General features: G+C 44.3%; 1 protein-coding gene across 1 annotated transcript; it reads right to left on the bottom strand.

Annotated features, from left to right (window-relative positions):
* Positions 1–271: 271 nt before the first annotated feature.
* On the bottom strand, positions 272–12412 carry bace2 (beta-secretase 2). The gene is made up of 9 exons (XM_036536655.1): positions 11880–12412; positions 8331–8419; positions 7858–8074; positions 5911–6045; positions 3956–4090; positions 3488–3589; positions 2917–3066; positions 2211–2379; positions 272–1638 (listed from the first exon to the last, which is right to left on the bottom strand). The coding sequence occupies exons 1-9, from the start codon at positions 12171–12173 to the stop codon at positions 1388–1390; spliced, it is 1542 nt and encodes a 513-aa protein (XP_036392548.1). The 5' UTR covers positions 12174–12412; the 3' UTR covers positions 272–1387.
* Positions 12413–17713: the final 5301 nt, after the last annotated feature.

The raw sequence follows: 17713 nt of genomic DNA on the forward strand, positions 1-17713 counted from the left end.
CACTTATGCAGGAAAGGGGATTGCAAACTTTGATGCTTTAGATACTGGCTGTCTTTTCAGGGGGTTTGTTGCAGATAGCAAACTATGTATTGATGTAATATTAATGTATTAATCCAAGTATATTTGCTGGTTGATGGACAGCCCATAAAGACTGGTCATATTGCCAATGATCACAAACAGAAAAACAGATTGATTTCAATAACAACATTTAAATGACAAAAACCGGTATAAGTACTTTAATCAAAATTTTAATAAATTCCATATTGTCACATTTTTTTTTTTAATCAGCATAAAAAAATCAGGAATATTGGTGGTCACTTAAATTGGTGCTTTAAAGGAGTGCTTATGAATTTGTGCTTAAGTAACCCTGCTCAAAATGATTTGCATTTCTGAAAATTTCAGGTATGGATTTAGGTCTGCTCCTTCTGGCACACTGAGAGCAAAATGATTAACATCAAACATTACAGAACTATATTATTTATGTACTGACATTTGTAATTCACTATGTGCAAGTCTTTTTTTCTCTCTCACAATAGCTGCCTGCAGTGTTATCAGCATGACCAAACTGTACAACATTGTAGGCGTATTTTAAAGGAGAAATGCAAGATTCCTTCCTTCATAACGACATGCTTCCTTCATATTGTGACTTCCATGGTGACATTTACTCATTTCTCCAGACCAGTTCAATCCTCCATTGTTTTGTAGTGCAACAGATTTAATAAAGAGAAAATGATTGATCATGTAGGTGAAAACATACACAGCCCGTTACCTGTCCTTTGGATAAATAAAACACAGGGTAATCAGAATAATGCAATCGGGAAAGCCTGAAAGGGATGGTCTGACACCGTTGTGGTCTGCATTCAGAGACACCTGTGATTAAAGATGCAAAGGTAGCCTGCTCCTGTAAAGAGCGCATTCCTGCACTGTGTGGGGCGATGTGCCTTCCCCAAATCCTCTGCCACCTCGTAGTCACGCATGAGGAAGAACACCCATGGCAACCGTGAATGTGTCCTGCTGGAACAGAGGCTTTCCGGGGGGAACTCTCTGAACGCATGAAAAGAAATGTCTATCGCCCTGTATTGCATTGCGTCTGCGGCAGCTTTCAGAGGCCTCAGGAAGAACGAGGGTGGAGAAAAAGTGCCTGGTTTTGGACATTGTTTTCTTTCCACTAAAGTTTCTAAGTTTTAAAGAATTTTTGAGTTTTAATAGGTGTCAGAGTGGAGATAAAGAGGTGTAATGCAGGGTGTAGCATGGTCAGACAGGATATAAGTTACAGGACAGTACGCTGAAAGAGAGGAAAGATGAGAGAGATCCTTGTGCAGTAAGTCGGAGGTTCCTCTTCAGTGCAGAGTCCGCCACTCGCTTGGGTCACACCCCCTAAGCCCTCTCACTTGATACGGTTGTGGACGAGCGAGGACTCATCAGTGATCTCCCAGGGGCTGGCACTGTGGCGGCAGCGGCAAGGGAAGGCCAACAGCAGCAGCAGAATGAGCAACACCAAGGCACAGGCACCCATCAGCGCATAGGACAGAGCCCACAGCCATGGCTCCCTCAGTGCCGGCACACCTGCGCAGTCCGCCGCCACGTCCAACGCTGCAAATGGGCCATCAATCGCTGACAATGGGGCCCCTCTGCTCTCTGGGGGGAGGAGGGGGGAGAGAGAAGAAAGGGCTTCAGCATGTTACCTCCCATGGACATGCCATGGAAAGGTTTCAGGCCTACACCCACAGACACACTTCAACATGCTCCATGGAGAAGCCAAACCCAGGGAAGATCCTTGGTTTGACACAACACGCATAGACTGGTCATTTCTCTCATGGGGGACTTAATGTATTAGGGCATACAGAAAGGGCTGAAGCCAACTGTGTGCTTCCAGCTTACACACTTTCCCTTGGGTTCTTTCACAAACAGTGGTTGACTTTATTTCCATACAACACAACTGAGAAAAGCTGCAGGTTCATGTGCATACTCAATGACACTGGCCTGGTTAAAGGGTACCTCTAGTGGTGAGCAAGTAGCTTTTTAATAGCTCACAAGTGCTCACCTGTTAACCAATTTGAAACACATTTAAAAAAATTTGGTTTTGTGGGTTAGTCAGCCCTTCCATGCATAAACGAAAGAGGCAATCATCTACCTCTACAGCATAACTACTGGAACCGCGGACTGTAGGCAGGGCGCCTGTGCACTTGTTGCAGAGACAGCGGCCTCACCTGCACAGGTGCTCACGGCGAAGCCGACCCTCTTCTGGGCACGGTCAAAGATGACGTAGAAGCCCTCCATCACGGTGGCACCAATCACCAGCCCGTTGGAGGACGAGGACACGCCAAAGCGGTAGCAGTCCAGGGCGTCGTCAATGTCTGTGATTGGCTGAATGTAGAGCTGTGGGACATGCGCCAGAGTACAGGCAACATCAACCTTACAATCACATTACGGGTATCACTCTTTCATTATTGGACAGGAAACAAAAAAAACTCGCCAGAACCCAGAAGTTCCCACCACTTCCCTGAGCTAGCATTGTTCAAATGGGACAACACTGCCATCTCATATTGACATGCGCTACAGCCACCTTTATCTGAAAACTAATGATAAACTAGTCCCTAAAGGGCAGTTTAAGCCCTATTATAACTGTCTATCTCACAGTTATAATTTGGCATGTATTTTTAATTGGAAGTTCACATTAGTTTGATGTTTTATGGAAATAAAATATTTGAAAGGCAACCCCAGGAAAAGTGCTGGGGCACACCAGTGGCACTCCAAGCTAAAATCCTGCCAAAATGCTGGGTTTTCATGTCTTGTGACTTTTTAAAAGAGGTACTTAGAAAGGTCAGCAAGGGGAGGCTTGTCCTTGAGGATTGTGATGCGTGACGGGTAATGATCACAGAGAGGCATGCCACTCTCGACGAGAGCTCCCATTACCTGAGGCAGGATGGTGATGCGGAAGGACTGGCTGGCGTTTGTTGCCCTCAGGTAGATGGAGATTTTGGGGAACAGTCGGAAGGGTGTCTCTCCTTTGACCCAGCAGGCCAGCTTGGTCCCCAGCCAGAAGCCTTCAGAGAAGTCCTGGATCTACAGAGAAACAGTAGAGGTCTAAACAGAGAGGAGGACTGCAAATCCATTTCTGTTTGAATCAGCCTTGCCCCTTGGAATGACCTTTTTCAGAATACATTCATACATAGACAGACATATTGAGCAAAATGCACTACCCACGGAGGGGAGTAGTAAAAACTGAATAGAAATTAACCATTCAGACAACCACAGTGACTACTGTGTTGGTCAAATATTAACTCAGTGTTACTGTGGGACTAGCCTGCTCACTCTGAGTGACTCAGTAAGGGACATACATGTCATTCTAGGACTTGCGTTCTCTCAGGCTGTGTGTATTTAATCACAGGGCAAGACCTCAGGGACATGAAGGCAGCCCTTTGATGAGCAAACACTGGCTGGCTGCCATTAAAAGAAGTAATCCCTGCCCCCGCCCCCTGCGTACCAGGGACGTGCGGATGATGGCCTCCACGAGGGCGCCAAACACATTCTCTGGGAGCCGCAGAAGAGTGGTGCCACTGTCCACAATGGCTTTGTCGGCATTGTACTGCAAGGTGGAGACATGAGCGAGACAGACAGAGATGCATTTCACTTCAGCCACTTTCTCAAGGCCTCTGAGTGACAGGACTTCTACTCTAGAGTCGTTAATAGTGAATGCATCAATTTCTTTAAATATCATTTTGGCAATGACACCAATACCAGTAACTCCCTCACCCATGATTAACCAACACTTCTGCATATGCAGCTATGTAGGAGTGCCAGATTTAGCTGTAATTCTAATTTCCCTATGTAGTCTCTGGGTAAGTGGAAAACAGGCAACAGTAGCATACAACAGACAAACACATGCATGCTTCACACGACAGCTTCACACACAGTGCTTCCAGTTGCACTCTGGCTGCTGGGGATCACTTACCTCCTTACAGTCCAGATTAAGGTTTTGCTCCCCCACCTCCAGCTTCAGGATCTCCACTTGGTAGTACCACTCTTCCTTTATGGGGGTGTACCAAACCGACCCCTTGTACAGAGTTGGTTCGATGCCACCCAGGATCTGAAACAAATATTCATGTTATTTGAAGTCACTGCTGTTCTTTCCACTTCAGCTCTGGAATGTGTAACTGAAGTCAATACTTGGTTTATTATGGTGCATTTCCACCAAGCAGTACAGTACAGTTCGGTACAGTACGGTACACAATTATTTGTGTTTCCATCATCAAAAGTTGCGAACCGTACCAAAGATAAGCGTACCGTACTGGTTTTTGGTATCCTTCTGTTGGGGTACCAAGCACGGTGGTACGGTTTGTAAAGGATGGAACTACACCCACTGCCGTCCGTTGATTGGTCGACAGAGAGTCGTCACTTCCGTGCGACAACGTGAATACAAACTAGAAGGGCTGTCAACGTTAACGCGTTAACGCTCGTTCGCGATTAATCTGGTTTGTCAAATTTCGTTTTAACCCTTTCGCGCGTAGGGTCACACCAGTGTGATTAGCCGTTTAGCGCATATGCTAAAACTGGTGCGATTAGAGCACTAGATTGGAGAAATTCTAGCTAATTTTGGCTTTGACGAAACAGCGATTTAACTCTAAAAATATAGCAAATGCTAACTGAAATCTATAAGAAACCCAATAATGCAAATGAAAACATAACGAACCATATAAGGTAACACGAGCGCTACATACCATAACAAATAAGTTGGGTATAACATGCGAAAGGGTTAAAACGAAATTTGCCGTTCAGCACATCTGCGTTTGCCACGCCTTTCAGTAATTCAGACAGGTAAATATCAGCACTGGAATTACAGAAGGAAGTTGTGGTCAAACTTGATAATATGATTAACTTGGGTTACAACATTAACGCGTTAAAGTTTCCAGATTAATCGCGAACGAGCGTTAACGCGTTAACGTTGACAGCCCTAATACAAACACAAAAGTTCATCAACCGTCTCTGCTGTGTTGCGTTCTTCGCGCGCTCTTACGATGTCACGCTACTTACCTAGCTGACGCAACAATCGCCATCCAGCATACGCCCCGCCTATTAAGTAGGGTACGGTTGGCAGTGGAGACACAGGCCGTACCAGGGTTTACCGTACCAAACCGTTACGTAACAAACTGAACTGTACTGTACTGCTTGGTAGAAACGCACCATTAGTAACATTTTTATTTTCTCCTATCCATAGGTGTATATTTGTCAATAAAAACCGTCTGTCTTGTTTTGCATGGTGAAATTTAAACCATTTTCCACTCTACTTGAAAGAAGGCTAAAAACTGAATTTATGTGTTTTTGTGTATTTGTACTCCCTGTAAATTTGTTGGATTTTGTTGGATGTTCCTAAAGCAACTAAAAAAAAGTTAAAAGCGAGTTCACCAGCTGTATCAGGAGTGAGAGAAATTGGTGGCCAACTTATCTGCTGTAAGTCTGAAAATAACCCCTGGGAAAGCACTTAGCTGGACCTGCAGAGCGCATGGCGAGACTATGTCGCTTAGGGGGCTGACTTACTAATGCTTCACATGTCCAACCAAACACTTTCACTGGATTTCAATTCCTCACACACCAGACCTAGGTGCTGTTTAAACAAGCAGACGAGACAAAGGTGGTCTCGTGCACCCTGCCATCTGCTTGACCTGCTGGGCTACGGATGCCTCAAGTGGGGAGCTCTTTCAGCTTAATTAGCCACTTCTGAACTGCCCCTGGAACCCCCCTCCCTTCCTGGAAACATGGTGAGGGGGTTGGGGATCACTGTTCCCCTTCCCCACGAGGCTCCTGGACCTGGCTGCCCTCCCGCTCTTGCGCAAGAGCCGAGGGGGAGGGGAGATCGTTAGTTTCCCCCGGCTTCTTTTCATAGGCGCAGCACAACTATTGACTACTCACAAGACTGCCCCCAGCAGGGTCAGCCGAGACGCTGCTGGCTGGCGTCCCAGCACCGCACATCTGGAGCGAGAACACATCTGGGAGGCCCGTCTGCCGCACCAGTGACCTGAAGAATGGCTCCACCGAGCTGTCTGGCTGAAAACACAACATAGACAGTGGTGGCCAATCAGAGTGCTCAAAAGCTCACACAGGCTCAAACCTTTCATATGATAACCTGCTGCATCAGTCCCTTTAATGAATAAAAACACTAAAGCCCAGGTTCAGTCCAATCGCAGTGAGCTATGTCTTTCATGTTGACCTGCAGCTTAAGTAAACACAAGTTTTTTTTTCTCTTTTTTTTTCTCTCTCTATGCTTACATAGGGCCCAGTTTAAGGCTTAACATTTAGGATAGCTGTTTGCCATGCTGTCAGTCTGCAGTAAATGTGAACATTGAAAACAAAAGCAGTATCCTTGTACTGGAACACTGTTTTATCAAACCACATCTGAAGAGTATGATTTTGGCACACAGTCCCCTGCTCTGACAAATTAATCTCACCCAGGTGAATATTTTCAGCATTGCAGCAATGCAGAGGTCTCCAGGGGCTGTTTGACCACAGAGCATTGAAAAAGGCCAAGCAGATCGCTGGGGACCTCACACACAAGCTGACACACCATGCTGAACTCCTATTCTCCATGTTTTCTCATTTCAATCACTGTGTTCCAATGAGACTAATTGTCCAATTATAATTGTAATGGTCATTGAGGTTAATTGTGTAGCATCTGTCTTTAAGAGGCAGCAACTGGTTAATGAGCCACAACTATTCGATTAGCTTGTGGATAAATACATGTGTGTGGCTGCAGAGCAGAGAGCTTATTTTTGTGCTGTGTGGAAGTTCCTCTCTTTGTTGATTTTTTAAAAATACATATTTGTTTTGTAAAAATTCTCCCTCTGGCTGGCTTCTGTGCAGTGTGTTGGCTAGCACTGCAATACTGTGTAATATGGAAATGCTATAGTCCACTGTAAATGTGCACTGTGTATGTGTCAGTGTTAAGTATTACTGTACTGCAAGAAAGTATCATATCATATGTCACACTGACAAACTGCAGTCTTCAATAAAAATCTCTCCATCAGGTACATTAACATGTCTAAATAATTTAAATCTGAGCCCACAAAACAGTCCGTAGTGGTATCACTTAGTGCTTAATGAATCACAACTTAATGGGCCATGAAAAGTACTTAAGTGTGAAGACCAGAGTCCACTGTTTCTTGTGACTTGCTCTTCCCTGTCTGGGCCTCTGAAGAACAGCAAATCCCCTTTCTCATGCAGAAAATGACCAATTCATTAGCAATTACTCTTCCCACTAGGCTTTGGACAAAAGATATACACAGAGCATAATTTCATGGTTCTGTTCTGAACCATGGTAGCATGCCAGAGGTCTCAGTGCAAATTTACACAAACAATACAGCTAACACTACACATCTGATTACTGGCCTGATTCTGTATGGACCATAGCTACAGAACTTTGCTTTTTCATTTAATAAACATATGGGTACTTATTAACAATGTATGAGTTACTGTTTAAATATTGGTAAATAAATGAGCATAACGCAAATAGATTTCAGTCTGATGGTACATCACTCAGTGAGAAAGGCTTCAGTTGTAAATACCAATGTAAAAACCTTAATTCAAAACAACAACCTAAGTAAAATTTAACAACAACACATTTTCAAATATTCTCAAAACCTGCTTTGGTAACTACCTCGAAAACAACCCATACTTAAATCACATAATGCATTTTTCAACAGTTTTCATCAGCAGAATTAGACTTGTGTCTAAAAAAAGTGACTAAAAAGTGTGACTTTTTTTAGACCAATGAAAATGGTCTAAAATACTGACCCTGCCCCAGTCCTCATATCACTTCCTGTTAGAGTAACAAAGAGCAGGAAGAGATCCCCCTCTATTTACCCGTGCCAGCACGGAATACGCCATTCCCAGAATGCCCTGCCAGTTGATCCCGGGCAGGAAGAAGCCTTCTGAGGTGAGAATGGCAGCGACGTTGATAGTTATGGTAGCATTGGGTCCATTGGGGATAGTGATTTGGTCCCGGCCCAGTTCCCCAGCCCAGTTCCCCTGCGTGTACCGGACTGTCACTCCCCTCCCAGTGGACATGTATGTGCTGGACCTGAGAGGGTGACCGCAGAACTTAACATCACAATCGCTGTGGGCCTAGGACGGTAGGTCAGGAGGGAAAACTTTATTGTCATCAAGGCATCAACTTTATTGCTTATATGTTTATCATGAGATCATGTTACATGTCTATCATGAGATTTGGTTATCAGCTATCTTGAGATGGTTGAATATGAACCTCAGCACTGTAAAACTCGTGATGGCTGCCATCTGATGTTGAAACTGACCCAAAGAAACTGGATGGCACTTACAGGTCTCTGCTGAAGTAGTGTGTGATGTAAGGGTGAGGGGCCGCCGCAACTGCAAAGTTACTGCTTCCTGTGTCCACCAGGATGTTCAGCTGTGAGACAAAGAAAGGGGGCATGTCATTACTCCCACCAGCCAATCAGAGGATCCGAATCATATCAAGTTCCCAAATCGACCACCCCACCCCTCTGTGGGCTGTTGAACCCTCTTTGTCACTATTGAGTAAACATTAGCATGCGGTAGCATGTTGCACCCGCAACTGGATAATGCTATGTTTCTGCTCACATCAGAGAACAAGACAGCGAGCTGCAGTTGAGATAATGTCATCCCCAGCTACAATTAAACTCCCAGCAACTAATGAGGTAGCAGGCCACTGCAATCTCAGACGATGGACATACTGTAACACGCATCTCTAAATCTAACATTTAGTGGGATTACTGACAAGCTTTTTCTTGTGGAAAATGAATGTTTTTCCACTCATGAACATTTGTTTGCTTTCTGGGCACTCTGGAGGAAAGGAGGGTGATTGGAGGGAATCAGGACACACAACAGTGCTGGATAAGGTTTCACTGTAGACATTGACCTACCAGTCTCCCCCCCAACATACACCATGCACACTCTGAGCACCTCCTACTGTTTTCAAGCAGGTTGGCAAATAGATATACAAGGAATTTACTTCCTACTGATGAAGTCAAGATTCCCTGCCATCATAAAGACAATAAACCATTCTTCCATCTGATTAAACAGGAACAGGATTCCTCGCTCTTCTCAAGCAGCCTCAAAAACTGGCTGAGCAGGAAATGTTAACATTACAAAGTCCTATAAAAGGTTCTGTTGGCATGTGTTGGGGAGCCTCCACTGAACTTCCAAAAACCTCTGGACAGATGGCAAACACCCCTACGTGGACAGCCAGATCAAATCCAAGCCACATCAGATTAACAGGGGTTTTAAGGTCTGCCCAGTGCATGCTGGGAACCTGGACTGAGCTGAAACACAATTCCCTCCAACAGTTTGGCAGAGCTGCTGGTGGGTCCACCCCCCCTTCTAATCACCGCTCCTCTGCTAATTGGCAACCATTCAGTCACAGAGAACACATCTGCTACCTGTTTGTAGCAATTACCAGATGTGAGCCACTCCAGCGACACCCAAGCCTCTCCAATGGCTTAACAGATGTGCCAATTAGCAGCTCATTTGAATACCGCTTCGTTTAGCACGAGGGCCCTTAATTACATCAAGGCTGCAGCCGTTTTTCTCCCTCTTGGCTCCAGCCTCCGACTCGCCATCATTGGAGGCATTAACCGGGGGGGGGTGTAAGGCCCCCAGTGTTAGCTGTTAGCCCACAGTGTTAGCATAGTGGTAAATAAACCACAGCAGCAGGTTCAGATCCCACACAGGGCATTGCCTTCCTCATGCAGTTTGTCAATTTATTCAAAGGGTCTTCCACTACCCCAGAAATGACACTGGAAAAAGGGGAAATATAAACATATTTTAAACAGCACTCCAAAATGAAAACTGATCTCATATCTGTATTGACCTTTTTAGACCTATAATAATATAAACAGGGATGGAATGAAACATAAAACATACAAACAACAATTCTACTGAGAGACAGACCAGCATTAAAATGATAATTTGCCAATATTCCACTTCACAGATCAAATGCTTCCTTATATTAATTTTTGAACTGATTGTTCTAAATTATGGACTTTATACCATCACCCCATGTTTATTTTCATTTCCACCACATGACCGGCCTTCCGCTGTTCCTGCATCCCTCTGTGCTGTGATCACCACTCTGAAATTTGCTTTTGCAGCATTAGCTCATCGGAGCAGTGTATCATTTGCTGACATTTCGCACTGGCCACTCTGCTTTGATCGAGCACAGTTTGCTGGCTCATATTTGGTTTACTGTTTCATGGTTTTTCACTTGAAAAGTAAATGCTCTAATTGCACCCAGGGTTTGTTTCGCTGAGTATGTTGCCCCGGGCCCATGGTTCTTCCAGTTACAAAGGGGCCCACTTTGGGCCCAATCTGCCTGATTGAACATGCATTTTTGTTGTTTAGTTGAATATTTTGCACAAGGTGTGTTTGTGTGTCTTGATTATGAAAAAAAAAAAAAATCAGACTGAGGGCATATTGGTTTCGACCGACCCCTAGCTAAGTTTCTCGCCGCGATATCTATTTTGAATGAGCAAAGACACAATAGTTACAGAAAACTTGTGTAAGTGTACAAATTACGCCCTCTGTTCGAGTCCCAAATTAGGAATTAGGCGTTTGCCGACTGTCCTGTTTTATTTCCCATCGCCATCGGTGCCGTCCCTGGTGGGTGTTTTTTGGTTTTGTTTAGTTTATTAATCTGCAGCCTGATTTTTAGCACAGGAAAAACACTTCTCTTTGAGGAAAAAGGGACTTCTGTTTGGAGTCTGCCTTTTGCCAACAGAGTGTCAGGATGCTGTCCAATGACTTCCATGCAGGCCTAACATTGTCCTCCACAATTAACCCCCCCCCCATCCCCACACCCCCATGCCCGGCCCGAACACACACACACACATAGTGAACATAGCTGGTAAATCTCTGGTAGCATGATGTATTAATTTTAAACAGAACCAAATGACTTTTTCCCCACCACATCGAAAACCTAATTGGTCAGAGTTCCACACTGTAAAAGTTCCCCCTGATTTCGTGTTAATCGCATTTGGCCCGACATGCAGTTCAGACGGGGGTTGGCGGTCTCCCAATCGCCTTTTCCACGAAAAAGTCCACTCCCCGTTTCTCTTGACTGCAAGCCTCTGTTTTGTGTGAAATATCCCCATCTCCCCCTGGCTTGCACCTGCATGGTCTGCCAGCTGCTGTATTCCGTGGCCCCTTTCAGAGCCAGTGTCACCTACCGTGGACAAGCACGCTGTATCTTACTGAGACAGGCAGAAGATTTCGAGAAGAATTCTCTGAATTTGTGTGAGAGGAACCCTGTAGTGTATTAGTGTTAGAATAATCTCTGTCAGCTGCCTGCCTAGGCCAGCTCCGGAGGCCCTCGGAGCGTCATGTGAGCTCATGTGAGCCAGGGCTTCCAGCGGGTGCCGCTCCCTCTCCCCGTCACTCATTCGCCATCATTCTGGCCGGTCGCCGCCCCAGGGGTGGCGTTTTAGAAATAAAACGCGCTGACACAATCGTAAATTTAACCAAAATAGCTTTCCATAATTTACGTTTTCTCAAATCATGTGTTGAATGAGAGAAACACCACAGTTGTGCTTTTCGTTCGTTTTTTATCCTTACTCTATCAGTAATTTTTAACGAGGGGAGAAGATATTCAGCCACTGCTGCTCAGGTCAATCAATTTGTGTAACAACGATGCTATGATATGGCTACTGAGAAACGCCTTAATTATCTACCCAAATACTGCAATTAAACGTTCTCTGGCACAGTAGAAACATACACAAAAGAACAGCACATTCAGTGTCAACTAACACACTGACATATATTATGATAAGAATAAGAATATCACAAAGTGTTTTTTTTCTGTGTTTCAATAAGTGGATACGTAGATTTCAACGTACCTTTTGAGGTGGAGTCCCTATCATCATCTCCAGGTAATACCCTCTACCTGAGTCTCCTTTTAGATTATTGATCATGTCCAAAAAGTTCACTTGTCCGGTTGGATCAGTAGCCAGAGAAAGGCCGTTTACGGTGGTATTTATTTTTTTAAAATGGCTTAAGTCTAAATCCACGGAAGAATTGAACTTTCCAGTAAAAATCCTGAGGGGAATTGTATATAGAGAATTTGACATCCCAGAGCACATCAAAAGCCCGAATGCCCAAAGTATGAGTCTCATTTCATAACTGTTTGCCATTGCGAGGATGTTGACGGCGGATAATTCGAAATTCAATAAAACCCAGAGTAAAACATTCCAGCCCTTGGATCATAATATCTTCCCTTGTTTTAAACCTGGCCACTGTAAGCCCCTCTGTATGGAAACCATGGCGCACTTTCCGATTACCATGAGAAGGAGTCGAAAATTCATCTGCAACAACTCTAGATTAACAACGGCATATCTAAAGAGCGCACTCAAAACTTTTTTATTTATTTATTTTAGAGACGGAACTTCCTGTAAACCACATAACGGATATGACGAATTTCAAGATCTGTATGTTTCCCCTCCCATTGGAGAGGGAGTGGCGTCTGCAAAATTTGCGAGATGTAGGTTTGTTATTGCGGTGAGCTGTCTATTCTTGTAGCAGTGCAATTTAATGTCATACCAATGGAAAAATATACAAAATAGCTTTACATTAAAACAACATGGGGATTTGTAAGCACAAGTTGACCGAGCTGGTTCTCTTTGTGAGCAAGCTCAGTTCGCCAGGTAGAATGAATTGATGGGAAGCAGGATAAACCGCTAATATGCACAGATGACAGCGGATGTTGGTGATACTTCATGTAATTTCACGTTTCACTAATTTCACTATTCTTAGTTTTTACCAAAATCTGTTTAACAGGTTTGATTTTAACTCTAAAAATCCACATAACTTGAATTTGAAACAAAATGTCATGGTATTTTTTTTCTGGTATCAGAAAATTCTGATGATAATCCTGTAATTATCATAATGTAAGCAGACACATGTATCGAAAAAATACCACAAATTACACTGCATGCACATTAAACACATTCATGAGGATGTAGCCATTTTTGTAGCCATGTAGCCATGATTCATTAAAGAAATCATATTTTGAAAAAAAATATATATTCACGATTTTGTACAAATAGATATGAATTAATAATTTGTTATATCTGTGTGCGTTTTATGTAAGGTCGATGTTACACCTCTGTGGATTTCCGGTTCAGAGACGGTTTTGTGTATTGAGTGTGTGATATTTTTAAAATACTGGGTATTTGGTCAAAGAACAATATCAGAGTGAACTTATGGTACTGCCACACACTGAATCTCATAAAATGGCTTTACATTTGGCAAGACAGTAGTTATAAAATATAACTACTGCATTGCCTACATTAATGTACTTCCTGTAGGAATACAGCTAAATGGAACTATCAGACATTTTCAAAAACACTTAAGAAAGTGAAAAATGCATTTCCTTGTCAACTGCCAACCTCTTTTCTTTACATTGAAAGGTATGAGGCGCATGCACGACAGAAACATGACACAAGCCAACTGCAGCTGGCTTCTCCTTCGTGGTACGGTGACCACTTTTTCATATCATCACAGGTGGGCGTCGTACCTCACACTAGTGGAAAAATGGAAGCTATTCTGTTCTTATGTCTTTATTCAGCCACACGCCTCGTTCATTTAAAGGCTCTGTAAGTGCATCTTTTGCCGGTCGAGTCTACATGCTGTATCGGAATTGTGGGTAGAGTCGGACATGTTTTTTGTCTCGGTCTTTGTCTTTGGATCTGTCTTGCAAGCTGTGGTCAGCACAATAAAGGTAGATCCTGTATTTCAGGTTCTCAGGTAATGCCTGACATTGCTCCTCTTATACTTAAACGTCTGCCAAGAAACGTACTTCCCCTTCATGAGCATAGTGAAATTACGGTGAATATTATTTTTTCAGCCTCGACAAATATAGACCATACATTGTATGCGCACCCAATTAATCTTTTGGGATACTTCCAGGGCCGTGGGAAGTAGGGGTGCTGCGGGTGCTGCAGCACCCCCTGTTGGAAAAGGCAGACATCACAGGCACAGGCTCAGCACTCTGCCAGATAAACGTATTAAAACATTTAAAATAATTCTTCTGTTGTTATCTACCTAAGAATTTAATGCTTGAGGAAATTTTGAGAAATAATTAGCCATGCTGATAATTATTAATTATTAAAATAACGCCAAGCATCATGGTCAACGGACGTCACGTAGCCTAGTAAACTCTACCTCCTATCTTGCGTTAAGCCGTTTCTCCTCCATTGACCCCATTATAAGGAAAAAGCTTAACATAGCATTATGGACCAAAACAGCGACGTATCAGGATTACACTTCTCTAACACGTTTCTGATCATGACGTTCAAGAAGCAATACGACGACCCAATGGGTTTAATATAAACACTGACGTTTTCATTGAAGGTTTCCTCATAGGAACCCAAATTTGGTGATCATTGGACGCTGTTTTGGAACATTAAGCCACGTTAAGCTTTTTCCTTTTAATGGGCGTCAATGGAGAGGAAAACTCTTAACGTAAGATAACGTCCATACTCACAGGATTTCGGATTTGATTTTTTGACAGGTGGATGTGTTTATGACAAGAGATGTCCGAGAGAAATTTGGTGATCATTGATCGCTGTCTTGGAACATTAAGCCACATTAAGCCTTTTCACGTTATGCGTTTTAGAATGTCCGGATGACTAGGCTACGTGATGTCCATTGACCATGATGCTTGGCGTTATTTTAATAATTAATACTTATTCAGCATTGCTAATTATTTCTCAAAACGTCCTCAAGCATTAAATTCTTAGGTAAATAACAACAGAGGAATTATTTTAAATGTTTTAATACGTTTATCTGGCAGAGAGTGCTGTGCCTGTGATGTCTGCCTTTTCCAAAAGGGGGCACTGCAGCACCCGCAGCACCCCTACTTCCCACGGCCCTGTGTGAGATGTCAGACAAATTTGGTGGTTATTGATCGCTGCTTTGAAACATTAAGCCACGTTAAGCTTTTTCCTTTTAATGGGCGTCAATGGAGAGGAAAACTCTTAACGTAAGATAACGTCCATACTCACAGGATTTCGGTTTTGATTTTTTGACAGGTGGATGTGTTTATGACAAGAGATGTCCGAGAGAAATTTGGTGATCATTGATCAGTTTTGGAACATTAAGTCACGTTAAGTGTTTTAGAATGTCCCTAGTCATCTAGTAGCTAGTAATGTTGCATCATTCAAGGTGGCACAGAAACGAATTTCGGATTTCTTTGATAAACCACCAGCTTCTAAAAAGAGCACAACAGAAGACCAGCGGATCCAGGAAAGCATCCCGACGCCGACCTGTGTTGTTGTGCTGTTAAAATATTGTGCATATGTGGATATGTTCTTGTCCGCTGTGTGCGACAGCCTTTTGGACCTGTTTAACTATATCTTGGCTATTTGTATATTCTTGTCTGCTGTGTGCAACGGGGTCTGGTAGTTGCAAGACTGGCATGCGTTTGATTCACATTATAGTAGCGTATGTGTGACGGAGTGCCGTCACTTATGTTGAGTATGCGCTCTGACTGCCAGGCTTGTTGGTATGGCAGTCAGAGCGCATACTCAACCGTAGTGGCGGCACTCCGTCACACTGCCCTCCCCTTCGGGAAGCGTGCCCATGCATTTCACGCACCATGGCGTCCCTCACGCATTCTCTTGCCGTACTTCTGTCATCCCAGGGTGCCCCACTGACCAGTGCTTCACCCATCTCTGGGGTCCCTCACACACCGGGGTCAACTGAACCTGGGGGTCCCTCATACGGCTCACACACTGGGCACGCCTCTGATGGCCTCGCAGCAAGCCATCCCACTTTTAACACCATTTGTAGCGAAGGGCGAGAACAGTCACCCCACCTGGCCTCGAACCCGGATCTACGGGGTACCAACCATGCGACTTTTACCGCGACGCCAAAGAGAAGTATAGCAAGGGAATGCGTGAGGGATGCCTTGGTGCGTGAAGCGCATGGGCGCGCTTCCCCAATGGGAGGGCAGTGACGGAGTGCTGTCACTACGGTTGAGTATGCGCTCTGACTGCCATACCAACGAGCCTGGCTCTTTGGCATTGTGGTCAATGGTTGGTACCCCGTAGGGCCGGGTGGGATGACTGGTCTCGCCCTTCGTTACAGTTATATTAGAATGTGACGTTAAGAATGGAATTTTCACCCAAAAAGCTTTCACTCAAACTCGTTAAATAAAAATTAATCGATGTGTATGAAGTAGCCTATAGCCTATTCATCGTGAATGCTAATCTTTTTCCAGGACCTGAAGCCCTGACCCTGTAAGGGAGGCATGAGCGACATGTGGATTTCAGACATTTCAAAAGAACCAAGGGCTTTTAAGTGCAAACTGAAGTCAGTTGAATCCAAATATAATCATTGGACTTCAAGCTGGTAAAACTCAAGGGCCTGGTTCTGTTCTAACTCCTGCCACAAGACTGTATGTGTGTGTGTGTGTGTGTGTGTGTGTGTGTGTGTGTGGATCAAGATCTGTGCATAATCTCTTTCAAGGGTATGATCCAACACGCCTCTGCAGCCAATGGAGAAGAGGAGCTCGTTGCCAGGCAGTTATGGATTTTTTTTTTGAAAAAAGCTGGAGGGGTCGATATGATACATCATGGCTCGTGGCTTCTTGGAGCTGTAAGAGCTATTAGAAGACATGCTGGGGTCCTGAGGATGTGGGAAAATGCAAATGAGCTTGCTGCTTTTGTAGGTCAACTGATACTGCACCACTTTCTCTCCCACTCTAGGATGGAAGCGTCTCCTGATTAAAACACCAAGATCGTTGCTTTACTGCCCCTGACTGGCATCTGGTTGTTACTTGCAGACTGTCAATGCATCATGCTATCCATCCAGGCTCCGAAGCTGGGACTGATGGTGACTTTTGGGGAACCCTGCACAAATTACACCCCGGCAAGGCGTGGGGTACACTGTTGGGCTGGAACTGGCCCATTCCTCAATCAGCTGAATTGAAGCTGGGCATAAGTAGAGAAATACACCCACTTCCATCACTGGTGTATTTACACTGCAAAGAATGTAGCTACATTTTTTCATCCAACAAACAGTCCTTTATGAATTCAGCTCAAACAGGCTCATGCTGTGTGTGGGGGTGGGGGAAGGCATAGAAACAGTGGGGGTGAATGGGCTGGGTTTTACCCATGGTGTGTTGCTGGATCTCTCCAACTGTTGTCTCCTTGTGTAACTCCACCCCACTGACTATAACCCCTCCAAACCCCACTCCCCCCGCGCCTGGCCCTCGGGCTGTAACTGCTGATCGTCATCACATGAAATGGAGCCGGTGCACCACAGGTCAGGGCCCGCAGACCCCATCACATGACTGTGCTTGGTGGGTGAGGCTACATACATATGACATGAGGAGTAGTGGTCCCAAAACCTACGCTGTATAAATACAGTATCCTCCATTGTTCTGCATTTCACTGTTTTTTGGGAGGGATGATTGAGGGTATGTCTTACACTACACTGTACCATTATACCCCCGTTACCTACAGCAGCACACTGGACAGAACAAGGCCCCACAACTCTCCTCTGTGCATGCATGTTTTACAGGAAATGCAAGGTCACATGTTCTTACAGTTTTCTATCACAGCTCACATCAGCCCCAAATGTGTCTAAACTTTTCAGCCCCCTTTGGGTTTTACACTGGTTACATGGTATCATCTCTGCTATTTTCCTAAACCTTTTTTATGTGCTTCTG

Source organism: Megalops cyprinoides, chromosome 9, assembly GCF_013368585.1.
Source record: "Megalops cyprinoides isolate fMegCyp1 chromosome 9, fMegCyp1.pri, whole genome shotgun sequence".
In the NCBI taxonomy this organism is placed as follows: domain Eukaryota; kingdom Metazoa; phylum Chordata; class Actinopteri; order Elopiformes; family Megalopidae; genus Megalops; species Megalops cyprinoides.